General features: G+C 45.9%; 1 protein-coding gene across 2 annotated transcripts in view; it reads left to right on the top strand.

Moving 5' to 3' along the window:
- The window catches only part of lhx4 (LIM homeobox 4), a 131,945-nt gene that overhangs the window by 107,806 nt on the left and 8,628 nt on the right, over positions 1-15,511 (top strand). The window contains exons 1-2 of one of the 2 annotated variants that reach the window (XM_038794999.1): positions 11,520-12,086; positions 12,368-12,570. In XM_038794999.1, coding sequence (XP_038650927.1) covers positions 12,070-12,086; positions 12,368-12,570 — 220 coding nt within the window. In that variant the 5' untranslated portion in view covers positions 11,520-12,069. Of the gene's footprint in view, positions 1-11,519; positions 12,087-12,367; positions 12,571-15,511 lie in introns of those variants that run through there. The other variant, XM_038794996.1, reaches the window with a different exon arrangement.

Below are 15,511 nucleotides of genomic sequence, written 5' to 3'. Positions count from 1 at the left end.
ACATGAATCATAGGGGCAGGACTGGTATTATAGATGCAGGACTGGTATTATAGGGGCAGGACTGGTATTATAGGGCAGGAATTGTATTATAGGGGCAGGACTGGTATTATAGGGCAAGACCGGAATTACAGGGGCAGGACCGGTATTATAGGGGGAGGACTGGTATTATACGGGCAGGACCTGTATTATAGGGGCAGGACTGGTATTATAGGGGCAGGACTGGTATTATAGGGGAAGGGCCGGTATTAAAGGGGCAGGACCGGTATTATAGGGCAGGAGCGGCATTATCTGGGCAGGACCGGTATTATAGGTCAGGACTGGTATTATAGGGGCATGACCGGTATTTGAGGGGCAGGAGAGGTATTATAGGGCAGGACTGGTATTATAGGGGCTTGACCGGTTTGATAGGGGCAGGGCCGGTATTATAGGGGCAGGACTGGTATTATAGGGCAAGAGAGGTATTATAGGGCTGGACTGGTATTATCGGGCGGGACTCGTATTATAGGGGCGGGGCTGGTTTTATCGGGCACGACTGGTATTATAGTGCAGGACTGGTACTATCGGGCAGGACTGGTATTATAGGGCAGGACTCATATTGTAGGGCATGACTGGTATTATAGGGCAGGACCGGTATTATAGGGGCAGGACTGGTATTATAGGGCAGGACTGGTATTATAGGGGCAGGACTGGTATTATAGGGCAGGAATTGTATTATAGGGGCAGGACCGGTATTATAGGGCAAGACCGGAATTACAGGGGCAGGACCGGTATTATAGGGGGAGGACTGGTATTATAGGGGCAGGACCGGTATTATAGGGGCAGGACTGGTATTATAGGGGCAGGACCGGTATTATAGGGGCAGGACTGGTATTATAGGGGAAGGGCCGGTATTATAGGGGCAGGGCCGGTATTATAGGGCAGGACCGGTATTATCTGGGCAGGACCGGTATTATAGGTCAGGACTGGTATTATAGGGGCAGTACTGGTATTTTAGCTGCAGGGCTGCTATTATAGGGGGAGGACAGGTATTATAGGGAAGGACCGGTATTATAGGGGCAGGTCCAGTATTTTTGGGCAGGACTGGTATTATAGGGGCAGGACTGGTATTATAGGGCAGGACCGGTATTATCGGGCGGGACTCGTATTATAGGGGCGGGGCTGGTTTTATCGGGCACGACTGGTATTATAGTGCAGGACTGGTATTATTGGGCAGGAGGGGTATTTTATAGCAGGACTGGTACTATCGGGCAGGACTGGTATTATAGGGCAGGACTCATATTGTAGGGCATGACTGGTATTATAGGGCAGGACCGGTATTATAGGGCAGGACCGGTATTATAGGGCAGGACTGGTATTATAGGGGCAGGACTGGTATTATAGGGCAGGAATTGTATTATAGGGGCAGGACCGGTATTATAGGGCAAGACCGGAATTACAGGGGCAGGACCGGTATTATAGGGGGAGGACTGGTATTATAGGGGTAGGACCGGTATTATAGGGGCAGGACTGGTATTATAGGGGCAGGACCGGTATTATAGGGGCAGGACTGGTATTATAGGGGAAGGGCCGGTATTATAGGGGCAGGGCCGGTATTATAGGGCAGGACCGGTATTATCTGGGCAGGACCGGTATTATAGGTCAGGACTGGTATTATAGGGGCAGGACTGGTATTTTAGCGGCAGGGCTGGTATTATAGGGGGAGGACAGGTATTATAGGGAAGGACCGGTATTATAGGGGCAGGTCCAGTATTTTTGGGCAGGACTGGTATTATAGGGGCAGGACTGGTATTATAGGGCAGGACCGGTATTATAGGGGCAGGACTGGTATTATAGGGCAGGACTGGTATTATAGGGCAGGACCGGTATTATAGGGCAGGACTGGTATTATAGGGCAGGACTGGTATCATTGGGCAGAACTTGTATTAGAGGGGCAGGACTGGTATTATAGGGGCAGGACCGGTTTGATAGGGGCAGGATCGGTATTATAGGGGCAGGACTGGTATTATAGGGGCAGGTCCGGTATTATAGGGGCATGACCGGTATTTGAGGGGCAGGAGAGGTATTATAGGGCAGGACTGGTATTATAGGGGCTTGACCGGTTTGATAGGGGCAGGACCGGTATTATAGGGGCAGGACCGTTATTTGAGGGGCAGGAGAGGTATTATAGGGCAGGACTGGTATTATAGGGCAGGACTGGTATTAAAGGGCAAGAGAGGTATTATAGGGCTGGACTGGTATTATCAGGCGGGACTCGTATTATAGGGGCGGGGCTGGTTTTATCGGGCACGACTGGTATTATAGTGCAGGACTGGTATTATAGGGGCAGGACGGGTATTTTAGGGCAGGACTGGTATTTTAGGGCAGGACCGGTATTATAGGGCAGGAATGGTATTTTACGGGCAGGACTCACGGTAGCATGGTGGTTAGCATCAATGCTTCACAGCTCCAGGGTCCCAGGTTCGATTCCCGGCTGGGTCACTGTCTGTGTGGAGTCTGCACGTCCTCCCTGTGTGTGCGTGGGTTTCCTCCGGGTGCTCCGGTTTCCTCCCACAGTCCAAAGATGTGCGGGTTAGGTGGATTGGCCATGCTAAATTGCCCGTAGTGTAAGGTTAATGGGGGGATTGTTGAGTTACGGGTATGTGGGTTTAAGTAGGGTGATCATTGCTCGGCACAACATCGAGGGCCGAAGGGCCTGTTCTGTGCTGTACTGTTCTATGTTCTATGTTCTATGACTGGTACTATCGGGCAGGACCGGTATTATAGGGCAGGACCGGTATTATTGGGCAGGACCGGTATTATTGGGGCAGGACCGGTATTATAGTGCAGGACCGGTATTATAGGTGCAGGACTGGTACTATAGGGCAGGACTCATATTATCGGGCATGACTGGTATTATAGGGCAGGACCGGTATTATAGGGCAGGACTGGTATTATAGGGGCAGGACCAGTATAATAGGGCAGGACTGGTATTATAGGGCAGGACTGGTTTTATAGGGGTAGGACTGGTATTATAGGGGCAGGACTGGTATTATAGGGGCAGGACTGGTATTATAGGGCAGGACTGGTATTATTGGGGCAGGACTGGTATTATAGGGCAGGTCTGGTATTACAGGGGCAGGACTGGTATAGGGCAGTGCGGGTATTATCGGTCAGGACCGGTATTGTAGGGCAGGACGAGTATTATCGGGGCAGGACTGGTATTGTAGGGCAGGACTGGTATTGTAGGGCAGGACCGGTATTATAGGGCAGGACTGGTATTATAGGGCAGGACTGGTATTATAGGGCAGGACTGGTATTATAGGGGCAGGACCGGTATTATAGGGGCATGACCGGTATTATAGGGGCAGGACCGGTATTATAGGGGCTGGACAAGTATTATCGGGCAGGACCGGTATTATAGGGGAAGGACTGGTATTATTGGGGCAGGACTGGTATTGTTGGGCAGGACCGGTATTATAGGGTCAAGCCTGGTATTATAGGGCAGGACCGGTATTATAGGGACAGGACGGGTATTATAGGGGAAGGACTGGTATTATAGGGCAGGACCGGTATTATAGGGCAGGACCGGTATTATAGGGCAGGACCGGTATTCTCGGGCAGGACTGGTATTATCGGGGCAGGACTGGTATTATAGGGGCAGGACCGGTATTATAGGGGCAGGACTGGTATTATAGGGGCAGGACCGGTATTATAGGGCAGGACCGGTATTATAGGGCAGGACCGGTATTATAGGGCAGGACTGGTATTATAGGGGCAGGACTGGTATTATAGGGGCAGGACTGGTATTATAGGGGCAGGATTGTTATTATAGGGGCAGGACTGGTATTATAGGAGCAGTACCGGTATTATTGGGGCAGGACCAGTATTATAGGGGCAGGACCAGTATTATAGGGGCAGGACTGGTATTCTAGGGCAGGACCGGTATTATAGGGCCGGACTGGTATTATAAGGCAGGACAGGTATTATAGGGCATGACTGGTATTATAGGGCAGGACCGGTATTATAGGGCAGGACTGGTATTATAGGGGCAGGACTGGTTTTATTGGGGCAGGACTGGTATTACTGGGGCAGGACTGGTATTATTGGGAGGACTGGTATTACAGGGGCAGGGCTGGTGTAGGGCAGGACTGGTATTATAGGGCAGGACCGGTATTATAGGGCAGGACCGGTATTATAGGGCAGGACTGGTATTATATGGGCAGGACCAGTATTATAGGGGCAGGACCGGTATTATAGGGGCAGGACCGGTATTATAGGGGCAGGACCAGTATTATAGGGGCAGGACCGGTATTATAGGGGCAGGACCGGAGTCTGCACGTCCTCCCCGTGTGTGCGTGGGTTTCCTCCGGGTGCTCCGGTTTCCTCCCACAGTCCAAAGATGTGCGGGTTAAGTGGATTGGCCATGCTAAATTGCCCGTAGTGTCCTAAAAAGTAAGGTTAAGGGGCGGGGGGGGGAGTCTAGGGCAGTCTAGGGCAGGACTGGTATTATAGGGGCAGGACTGGTATTATAGGGGCAGTACCGGTATTATTGGGGCAGGACCAGTATTATAGGGGCAGGACCAGTATTATAGGGGCAGGACTGGTATTCTAGGGCAGGACCGTTATTATAGGGCAGGACTGGTATTATAGGGCAGGACAGGTATTATAGGGCATGACAGGTATTATAGGGCATGACTGGTATTATAGGGCAGGACTGGTTTTATTGGGGCAGGACTGGTGTTATCGGGGCAGGACTGGTATTATTGGGAGGACTGGTATTACAGGGGCAGGGCTGGTGTAGGGCAGGACCGTTATTATAGGGCAGGACCGGTATTATAGGAGCAGGACCGGCATTATAGGGCAGGACTGGTATTGTAGGGGCAGGACTGGTATTATAGGGCAGGACCGGTATTATAGGGCAGGACTGGTATTATAGGGCAGGACCAGTATTATAGGGGCAGGACCGGTATTATAGGGGCAGGACCGGTATTATAGGGGCAGGACCGGTATTATAGGGCAGGACTGGTATTATAGGGCAGGACCAGTATTATAGGGGCAGGACCGGTATTATAGGGGCAGGGCCGGTATTATAGGGGCAGGACCAGTATTATAGGGGCAGGACCGGTATTATAGGGGCAGGACCGGAGTCTGCACGTCCTCCCCGTGTGTGCGTGGGTTTCCTCCGGGTGCTCCGGTTTCCTCCCACAGTCCAGAGATGTGCGGGTTAGGTGGATTGGCCATGCTAAATTGCCCGTAGTGTCCTAAAAAGTAAGGTTAAGGGGGGGGGCTGTTGGGTTACGGGTATAGGGTGGATACGTGGGTTTGAGTAGGGTGATCATTGCTCGGCACAACATCGAGGGCCGAAGGGCCTGTTCTGTGCTGTACTGTTCTATGTTCTAGGACCGGTATTATAGGGCAGGACCGGTATTATAGGGGCAGGACTGGTATTATAGGGGCAGGACTGGCCTTCTAGGGCAGGACCGGTATTCTAGGGCAGGACTGGTATTATCGGGGCAGGACTGGTATTATAGGGGCAGGACCGGTATTATAGGGGCAGAACTGTATTATATGGGCAGGACCGGTATTATAGGGCAGGACTGGTATTCTAGGGCAGGACTGGTATTATAGGGCAGGACTGGTATTATAGGGGCAGGACTGGTATTATAGGGGCAGGACCGGTATTATAGGGGCAGGACTGGTATTATAGGGGCAGGACTGGTATTATAGGGGCAAGACCGGTATTATAGGGCAGGACCGGTATTATTGGGCAGGACTGGTATTATTGGGCAGGACTGGTATTATTGGACAGGACTGGTATTGTAGTATCAGGACTGGTATTATAGTGATGGACCGGTATTATAGGGCAGGACCGGTATTACAGGGCAGGTCTGGTATTATTGGGGCAGGATCGGTATTATAGGGGCAGGTCGCGTTCTATGCTGGGATTGGAAGGAGAAAAAAAATGATGGGCATGATATTTTACGAAAGGTGGAACTTTTGTTAATAGTTTTAATGTCTTCAATCGTGCATGTATTCCAGACCACCTAATATGGTCACCATGTTCACCATTTTGGCAGATGTGCCTATGGCACTGACTGATGTTCACTCAAATGATTGTGATCTGAAAATGACAGTTAAAAATATGGCTTGAACTGAGTAGCAGGAGTCAATAGTGATTCACCTAGTGTTGGGCGTCTTTAATTCAGCTCTCAGTTCATTTGATTTCTAAGCATCAATTCAAATTGGCCCTAATGATCGATTTCTGTCCTGTACATCAAAACAGCATTCCTGACTGAGCAACTTAGGTAGCCTTTGGAGACACATGGAGGTCTCAGAGCTAGAAAATGCAATGTAAAGGAAGAATAACCCTTCGCACGCAAGGAGATATCTTGGTCATCTCCCATCGTCCATGTCTTCTGAAGTTGTGGGCTCATTCTTGGGGTGTAGTTTCACAGCTCCTAGCAGCTCTCTGGTACCCCAACCCCACACTCCTTCCTCATGTAACACAGACAGTGAGAATGACAGTGGGTTATTCAGCCTTGAGTGGGAACCTCAGCCAGCCCCTCACCAATATTCTACATGCTACTTTCCATCTGCAATCACTGGATACTAGCAGGAACAAGAAGCTCCTGATTTTTCCCCAGTCCCTAAACCAGATTGCTAAGATCCATGATGAACAAATTAGCACGATCAAATAATCAAGCCTGTTACCTTTCCTCATTTACATGACCCAGTGCCATTTAAATTTCCGTCGCTCCGCCATTGGCAGCCTTACCTTCAGTTGACTTTTTAAAAATTAATTTGCAGGATGTGGACTTTGCTGCCGAGACCAACATTTCTTGCCCATCCCGAGTTGGCCTTGAGAAGGTGGCTGAGATCCTAAACTCTGGAATTCTCCCTCTAAACTCCATCTCTTCCTCTCTTTTTCTTTACAATGCTCCTTGAAATCCATCCCATTGACCAAGCTTTCAGTCACCAATCCATGCAGTCTCTCCATGCAGCGGGTGTCAGATATTGATTGATAATCACTCGCGAGATATTTTGAGATATTTTTCTACATTAGCACTGCTAAATTATCATTGCGATGGTGCATTTATTCATTGAGCCAAGGGGCATCGATGATTTTAAGCATGGTCTTGTAAAGTCTGTAATTCTCAATCTTATTGTTTCTTTTAATTTGACTTCAGACAATCACATTCCCACTAGTGACCCTTGCAGCCTTTCTGTATTTGCCTGCTAACTTGTGCTGAATTGGGGGCTTTTTCTTACTGTATACTCACACTCCCTGCAAAGTGGATTCAGACTGACCACACCACTGTAGGAGCATCATGCTTAAGAATGTTTATAACAGGGTGGCCCGTGGCCTAGTGGTTAGCACTGCTGCCTCACGGCACTCAAAACCCAGGTTCGATCCCACCCCCGGGTCACTGTCCATGTGGAGTTTGAACATTCTCCCCGTCTCTCCGTGGGACTCACCCCCACAACCAAAAGATGTGCAGGGTAGGTGAATTGGCCATGCTAAATTGCCCCTTAAGTGGAAAAAATAATTGGGTACTCTAAATTTATTTTTTTTAAAAGAATGTTTAATAACGGGGAATAAAGTAATTGGACCCAGCAAGCAAGGCCATTTCATTTCCACCCACCAGTCCAACATGTCAGTTTATCCCTGAATCTCTTCTCCCTTCAGAAACACATCTAGTCTCCTCTGAAACCCCTTTGTAAGATCTGCTTCAATTACCTTTGCCAGGAGCCATTGACATTTGAACCCTTGAATACTGCAGTCGCTCTGCATCAAGAGGTGCCGAAAATTGAAGCCATCATTTGGAGCTGGGTTCAAATCCAGCTCTATTGGTGGAAGGACCACACCTGAACAAACCTGAGCACTTAGTACCTTTATGAAAGGCTTAGGTCCTTAGATTGTCTATCACCGGAGCTATGAGTAGGTAACAACTCAGCAGCAGCTCGTGCAAGCTCCGTCACTTTATCACTGAACTCCCAGCAGCAAGTCAGCAGTACCACGGTAGAAGCAAGTTGCAGTTTGCAATTCCATGCCAATTTCCTTAAATTAGTAACATTTTACAATTTGTGCCTTTGGCACTGAAGGACTGAATGCCGCATTGTTGGGTCTGTTTCTGAAATTTTCAGCCTGTGCTTTTTTGCTGTGTCAGTTTGGAGGCGACGGGCCTGATTATCTGCTGCGTTGGTTGTTTTTCTGTTTTGCAGATGCTTTGGGAGCGCTGCTCCTTTTGAAAATGAATATTGAGTGAGGACAAGAAAAGCAGATATACCGGGTTAAGTTTTTGTTTTCATCATGGAGAAACACTTCCACAAACATGTGTGTGTGTTTTTATATGCATAATGAGTCCCATCAGTCAGGTGAAATGTATACATTATTGCATAGTTGTTGGGTTAGAGGAAGGCTGAATGAGGCTGACCTCTTAGGCTACACCAGTGGTAAACTGGAAAATGATAGCACACCATATGGAGAGGACCAATAGGTGATGGTGACACAGTCCAAGAAGGTCTGATCCCCACTCTGTCTTGAGCTATTCAATCTCGCAGCATGGTGATGGGATGCTGCAGTTAACCCTGGTTTCAGATCGACCTCAGCTAAAGGTCCCATTCGTGATTCCTATCCAATGATTCCTGTTAGAAAGCTTGTGCATATATGTGTGTGTACAGATCAGGTAGCAGGCTGGGTTTGCTTCTAATGCCTCCCATAGTCGCAATGGCTGTCACACGCAATGTCTGAAGAAAGACAACTTCGACAGGGAATGCAGGGTTGCATACATTCCATATTCTACAAACATTTGTGTGTGTACGTATACGGGTGTGTGTTTTGATATGCATAATCAGTCCCATCAGCCAGGGGAAAGAAATACATTATTGCATAGTTGTTGAGTTAGTGGAAGGCTGAATGAGGCTGACCTGTGACCCTACACCAGTGGTAAGCCGGAAAATAAGCGCACCATACACAGAGGATAAATAGGTGATGGTGACACAGTAGGATTGGTAGTAGGAGACTGTGGCACAGCAGCACACTGGCTATGAGGAAGTCTGACAATGTTTTAAACCATAAAGGGTGCATTCACGCAAGAACTATAAAGTTGGCGTGAAATGCCTTTGACCCATACATGTAGTTATAATGTGAATACAGAATCGAGAATTGGATCAGGAATTATATTAGGAAATGGTCAATGAGGCCTGGAGCAATCTTTTCTGGGAGAAATTTCCCAAAGTTTTCCTGAAACTAGAGGCATATTTTTTTGCAGTCCCTTTGGAGTTAGCCTGATGTGTAGTTGGGAAAGCAGATGCACAGGTTGCACTGCCAAATGGACAAGGGGAATATTAATGGGCACGCTGGTTGCACGCATATGTGCGTCAGTCTTTGAGTATCTGTAGTCAGCCTACACTTCTTTGTCATTCACTGTCGCAATACAAAGGAAAACAACTTCAGGCAATTTCCCTATCACTGGTGGAAGTACTTTCAGAATAATTTGAAAAGAAAGCAAGTCCGATTCGACAGAGACTGGTGCCTATTTATGGCCTCACTCAGCCTCATGATGATGGTGAATTCGCAAAGGAGAAATGTCAGTGATAACAATGATGCTGTTCCAAGGTTAGAAATGAGGCAATTGTTTGAGACAGAGCAAAGACTTCACTCTGGATATGACCTGACACTTCAATTTTTGATCACTGTCTAGTGGATGGTTAACCCTGTATCTAATTCCTGACCTGAGATTGCTAACTGAAGGTGCAAACAGTCAAAAGTATTCCATATCTTAGTATTAGCATCTGACATCTTGGTGATTTTAAATTTTCAACAAAGAATATTTTGATACAGAGGCGGCCAATGGCTCGGTGTCCTTGGTATTCTTGTAAGTCGACCAGAGAGGCGGCTTCTTCTCAACTGGGCCCCACAAGAAAAATGTTATTTAAAAGAAGAGCAAACACTTTTCAGCCCCAGCTCATTGTTTTACTCTGTGAGCCGAGCGAGGAAGTCAAGGTCATTTGTTTCCCCACTCTGATAAGAAACATCCAAGGGTGTTTCCTAACCATTTACCCACTGAGAAACAGTCGACCAATCTTTCAAAAGGTCCATGTGGGGTCACTTGGGGGAATTGGGTGGATGTTGAGGGGTGGGAAGCGGGTTGGGGAGGGGGGGGGGGGGGTGAAGATCAGAATAATAGCCTGAAAAACCGGAAACAAAGTCAATCGCAACCATTTACAATTTTAATGCAACCTCCTTTACAAATAACTCTCTCTCAAGTGTGCTCCTGCTTTCTTTGTGAGCTGGAGGACAATGTGAGGCCGGTACTTGTTATCCCCCTCTGCATTCATCAATAGTCATTGGGTATGCCAGTGGTTTGAAGCATCTGAGCTGTACCTTTTAAGATATGGATGCCCTACAATCAACACACAAAAGAGGAAACTCTGTTAACACAGAAGATTACTCCAAGGTCATTGACAGAGAATCCCTGTGTGTGCAATTCTGGTAAAATCACTCAGATTGCACAGGTTATCAAGACTCCTGTATTGACTCTGCTCCTGAAGGACCTTAGACCACTGCATAGATAAACACAGCTACGACATGTGTTTTAACAGTATACAGGGGGCCGGTTTAGCTCAGTTGGCTGGACAGCTGGTTTGTGATGTAGAGCGAGGCCAACTTCAATTCAATTCCCATACCGGCTGAGGTTATTCATTAAGGCCTGCCTTCTCAGCCTTGGCCCATTGCCTGAGGTGTAGTGATCCTCAGATGAAATCCCCACCAGTCAACTCCTTCTTCAAAGAGGAAAGCAGCCAATTGTCATCTGTGTCTATGGTGACTTAGTTACTAACAGTATGCACCCCGAAACATTCGTGTGAAAATCAGTGTCTGATTTATCTCTTCTATTAACATTTACCTATTCCATTGATTGTTAAATTTTAATTGTGTTTGCTAATTTTTCTCTTTTGATTTGTAATTGCCGGTTGCTTGATATAATAAGAAAATTTTAAAAAGCATCCTGATTTACAGCAATGAATCAGATTTAATCTACCCCTGGGGGGGGGAGACTGATATTTTTAAAGAGGATAATATTGCGATGCTTGCCATTTCATTATTCTAACACAAAGCCACTTTGTCTCCTAATGTAATATGATTTGATTGAAATAACTTTATGGTACTGTTTCTTTCAATGCTATAAAAAGGAAAGAGAGGAAGGAAGCATAGTAAATAAAACACCACTGAAATAAAGAGTTTTATCTCATTCTTAGTGTGTCCCTAAGGGCTGTTTATTGTGTAAGAAGCCATTTTATTCCTGATGTCCTGTCTAATACCCACTCCATTTAAGGGCACCTGGAGAATTCCCCAAATTTTGAATAACTTGATCACATCAAATCAAGACAGCCACGTAAAAACTAACACTGGAACAACAGCGCCTCTGACAGTTCTTCACTCCCTCTGTGCTGCACTGCAAGAACGGCCTAGCTGTCATGATGGAGCCTCAGAGTTGTGTTTGAACTGTAGCCTTCTGAAATGGGTGAGAAATATGTCCACTGAGTCGCAGCTGAGTACATTGGCTTTTAAGGCCAGCATGACTTTAATAAGAAGCCGCTGGAATATGAAAAAATAGATTTCATGATTGATGATGGATTTGCTTGAATGTGGTTCCTTTCAGTGACTTGGCCCTGGTGTGCTGAAATCTATAATGCTGTGCGCTGTTTTTTTCATTATGGGTAACTGTCTCACCAGTCAACCTTCAGCCATTCACTCAGAAATATTATAATCATTTTTCAAAGTTGAAACGATGATGTGATGAGTAAACACATTTGCAGATGGCAAGCAGCCAAAGATATCCAGCATTAAGAGAGGGACTGGCCCTGCATTCAGTGATCGCTTTTCAAGTTCTGCTGACACCTGGCACCAGTTCAGTTCATTGAGGATCCTCCCCACCTCAATAACAACTTCACTTATGCCCATTAGCATCAGTCGTAGCTCAGTGAACAGCACTTTTACCTCCGAGGCAGCAGGGCAAGGGCTTGAAGTCCCTCTCCAGAGATTGGAGCACGTAATCCAGACTGATATGACAGTGCTGTCCTGAGCTCATGCTGCACTGCTGCAGGTACTGCTTTTCCACTACAAATCGAGCAATGTTGCTGTGTGCGGGAGCTTGCTGTGCGCAAATTGGCTGCTACATTTCCTAAATTGTGATAGCAATTGCACTTCACAAGTGTATCTATGACTATAAAATGCTTTGGGTGGTCTTGAGGGTGTGAAACAGTGCTATACAAATACAAGTTTATCTTCTCCAAGATCAAAGGTGATTGTAAACAAACAGCATTCTTGTTGGACAAACCGGTGTCATAAAATGACCTTGTCTTGTTTTTTTCTGGTTAATTGCAGACGCTTTGGGACAAAATGTGCAGCCTGCCAGCAGGGTATCCCCCCAACCCAGGTGGTGAGGAAAGCTCAGGACTTTGTTTATCACCTTCACTGCTTTTCTTGCATCATGTGTAACCGGCAGCTGGCTACAGGGGATGAATTCTATCTGATGGAGGATAGCCGGCTGGTGTGTAAGGAGGACTACGAGACAGCGAAACAGAACGGTAAGCAGCACACTGGTAAGGATATGCCATGCAACATTGTGGAAAGATGATTATATTGCACTTCCTTTCTCCACCTTGGCATACTGTTCAAAATAGTATGCATGCCGGCTCTAAGGTGTAGGGATGTTTCAAAATAAAACCTTTCACCCTTCACAGTAAAATGTGCTTCATGCATTTTGAAGTTCTGCAAGTATTTCTGTGTCACAAACATTGATTTTGAAAAGGACAATGTATTATTGGCCTGTGATACATCCGTTACATTCCTCTGTTGAACGTATTATGGTCACGAAGGCAATAGGGCTTAAAAATCAATGGGATTCCCGCAGCAGGCAACGCAGACATTCTGCACAGGAGGTGGCAGAGGTCTAAAGAAGGGGGCATAACATTGAAATTAGGGCTCAGCTGTTCAGGGACGGTGTTTCTTGAGAAAAGATCTGGAACTCCCACTCCCAAAAGCAGTTTCTGCTGTGGGTCAATTGAAAATCTCAACACGGGTATTGAAAAATCTTTCGGCAAGGCAATTAGGCAAGGGTTCCATGGGTTATGGAACCAAGGAAGGTAGGCGGACTTGAGCCACAGAAACGCCAATATCCAATTGGATGGTGGGACAGGCTCAAGGGGCGGAATGGCCTGTTCCTATGTAGTTACTGGGGGCAAAGTTTTTTTCAGACAATGGAGCCTATTTAAAAATTCCCTAAAGCATCGGCACTGGCCCTTTAAACGAGGAGGGTTTGAGGCCTTGTCCTGCCTGCTTATTGCACGGCAGAGGTGACAGTGATCAGCAAGGGAACCAGCAAACTCAGGGAGGTCCTGTTCTTGCCTTAAAGGGAATTTGACTTGAATATATCACCCTTGCAGGGGAAATGTCTAATTTCAAAAATAAGAAGAGGTACAAGGAACATTACAAAAATACACTGTAGGCCTATTAATTATCCTGGTCATTATATTAAAAAAGTGGTGATTCTTTGACAGCTGCCTCGTTGCTGAAATTTTGAGATCTAATGTATTTCACTGACCTGCAGTCCACCGATTGACTAATATTAATGAGATTAATGACAATTACTAATAACCTGTTGTACAGATAGTTATTAATAGGTCCCTGGAGCAAGTGTTGTGCACTGAGTAATATTGTAGCACAAAATACAAATGTGCATTACATCACCTGAGCCAATCAATCAGCTTGTGAGGAAGGCACGATTTATGATTACTGAGCAATCCTGCCTGTCAGCCACATAATGAATTAACTCTTTAAGCCCTGTCACAGAATGATGACACGAACATTGCCACCGGGGCAATAACCTGCTCCGAGCAGAGTGTCTGCCTGCTGTAGAACCCGCCCGGCTGATCATTCTGTTACAAGGAGACCATATTGGAAAACTGGACACGAAGATCAGTGGCACTGCAAAACTGGATAATTTATTCGCCCTGTGTTTCTTCATCTAAATTTTTCATTCGCTGAAAAGAGACAATGTGAAACTGCTTTCTGTAATTCTGTGAACTGCGAGCTGAAAGAAGCAGGCGTGTGTGTGTGTCTGGGTGTTTGTGCGTGCATAAGAATAAAAAACAACTATCACACAGTCAGAATTAATTAGGAATTCACTCCTGGCTTTGAAAACATCTGATTGATCTACTAGTAGTTAAAATCCACTGATCAATTTATAGATACTTTATTGATCAGTGAATGGCTTAATTTCCTTTCGGATATACACAAAGGCATAGTACCAAGCTATTTGAATTGGGTTACAAGTACTAGCAGATGAAAAGCATGCACAAGTTATAGAAATAAGTCATTGACTTTACATTTTACACTTGCAATTGTTCTAGGCCACAGAAAGGTTAAATGCAGACATATCTACAGCATCATATCAATGTTTGGACTGATGGCCTTGCCATGGGCTCCACGATAGCCTTTTGCTGTCTTTCTTTGACCAGAAGTTTTATGAATTGCTCAAGATGGGAACTTAAAAAGCCACAAAGAAACATAATAATAATAATCGTTATTGTCACAAGTAGTCTTATGTTAACACTGCAATAACGCTACTGTGAAAAGCCCCGAGTTGCCACATTCCGGCGCCTGTTCGAGTACACAGAGGGAGAATTCAGAATGTCCAAATTACCTAACAGCACGTCTTTCGGGACTTGTGGGAGGAAACCGGCGCACCCAGAGAAAACCCACGCAAACACGGAGAGAACGTGCAGACTCCGCACAGACAGTAACCCAAGCCGGGGATCGAACCTGGGACCCTGGAGCTGTGAAGCAACATTGCTACCCACTGTGTTACCGTGCTGCCCAAAGAGATATTAGACAAAAAGAGGTCACGATTCACCTAGTTCATCTTTTCCCATCCTTGCTATAATAATGAAGTAATTGCCGAATCATTGCAATTAATCTCTACAAATAAGCCTGTACTAGCCAGACGCATACATGAGGTGGAGGAAACCCATGTGGTGTTATACTTTGGAAACCAAAGGCCTAAAGAGATCTATCTTCCCAAGGTGTCAGTTGTTTCATGTCTCAGGTTACTCACAGCCTAAAACATTATTTTCTGAAAGAATTCCATCTATTTTTCATTTTAATCAATTTTGACAGTTCTGTAACCAGGAGCGACTTAAAGTGGACATTAATCTGATAATATTTCACTAGTTCTTCACTCGGTTAACACAATTATGTATACCTTGCTGCACTGAAAAAGGACTTCATGAATGCAATGCTGTGCACTCAGTAAAAAGCTCAACCAAGGGCTGTTGCTTATCTGGTATCAGAATGGATTTTAAAACTACCACTGAGATATTAAATAGTGTTTCTATTTTCCTCCACTGATGTCAGTTGAACCTTTGTTTTAATTTATTGCCTTCAAAAACAATTGTTAAATTTTATCGTGGGCATCAGGAACCCAATATCGGAACCATATATGATATCCAGCTTGCGTTTGTCATCAAG

Source organism: Scyliorhinus canicula, chromosome 4, assembly GCF_902713615.1.
Source record: "Scyliorhinus canicula chromosome 4, sScyCan1.1, whole genome shotgun sequence".
Classification (NCBI taxonomy): domain Eukaryota; kingdom Metazoa; phylum Chordata; class Chondrichthyes; order Carcharhiniformes; family Scyliorhinidae; genus Scyliorhinus; species Scyliorhinus canicula.
The sequence above is the reverse complement of the archived record's forward strand: the minus strand, read 5'-3'. Positions and strand labels throughout refer to the sequence as shown.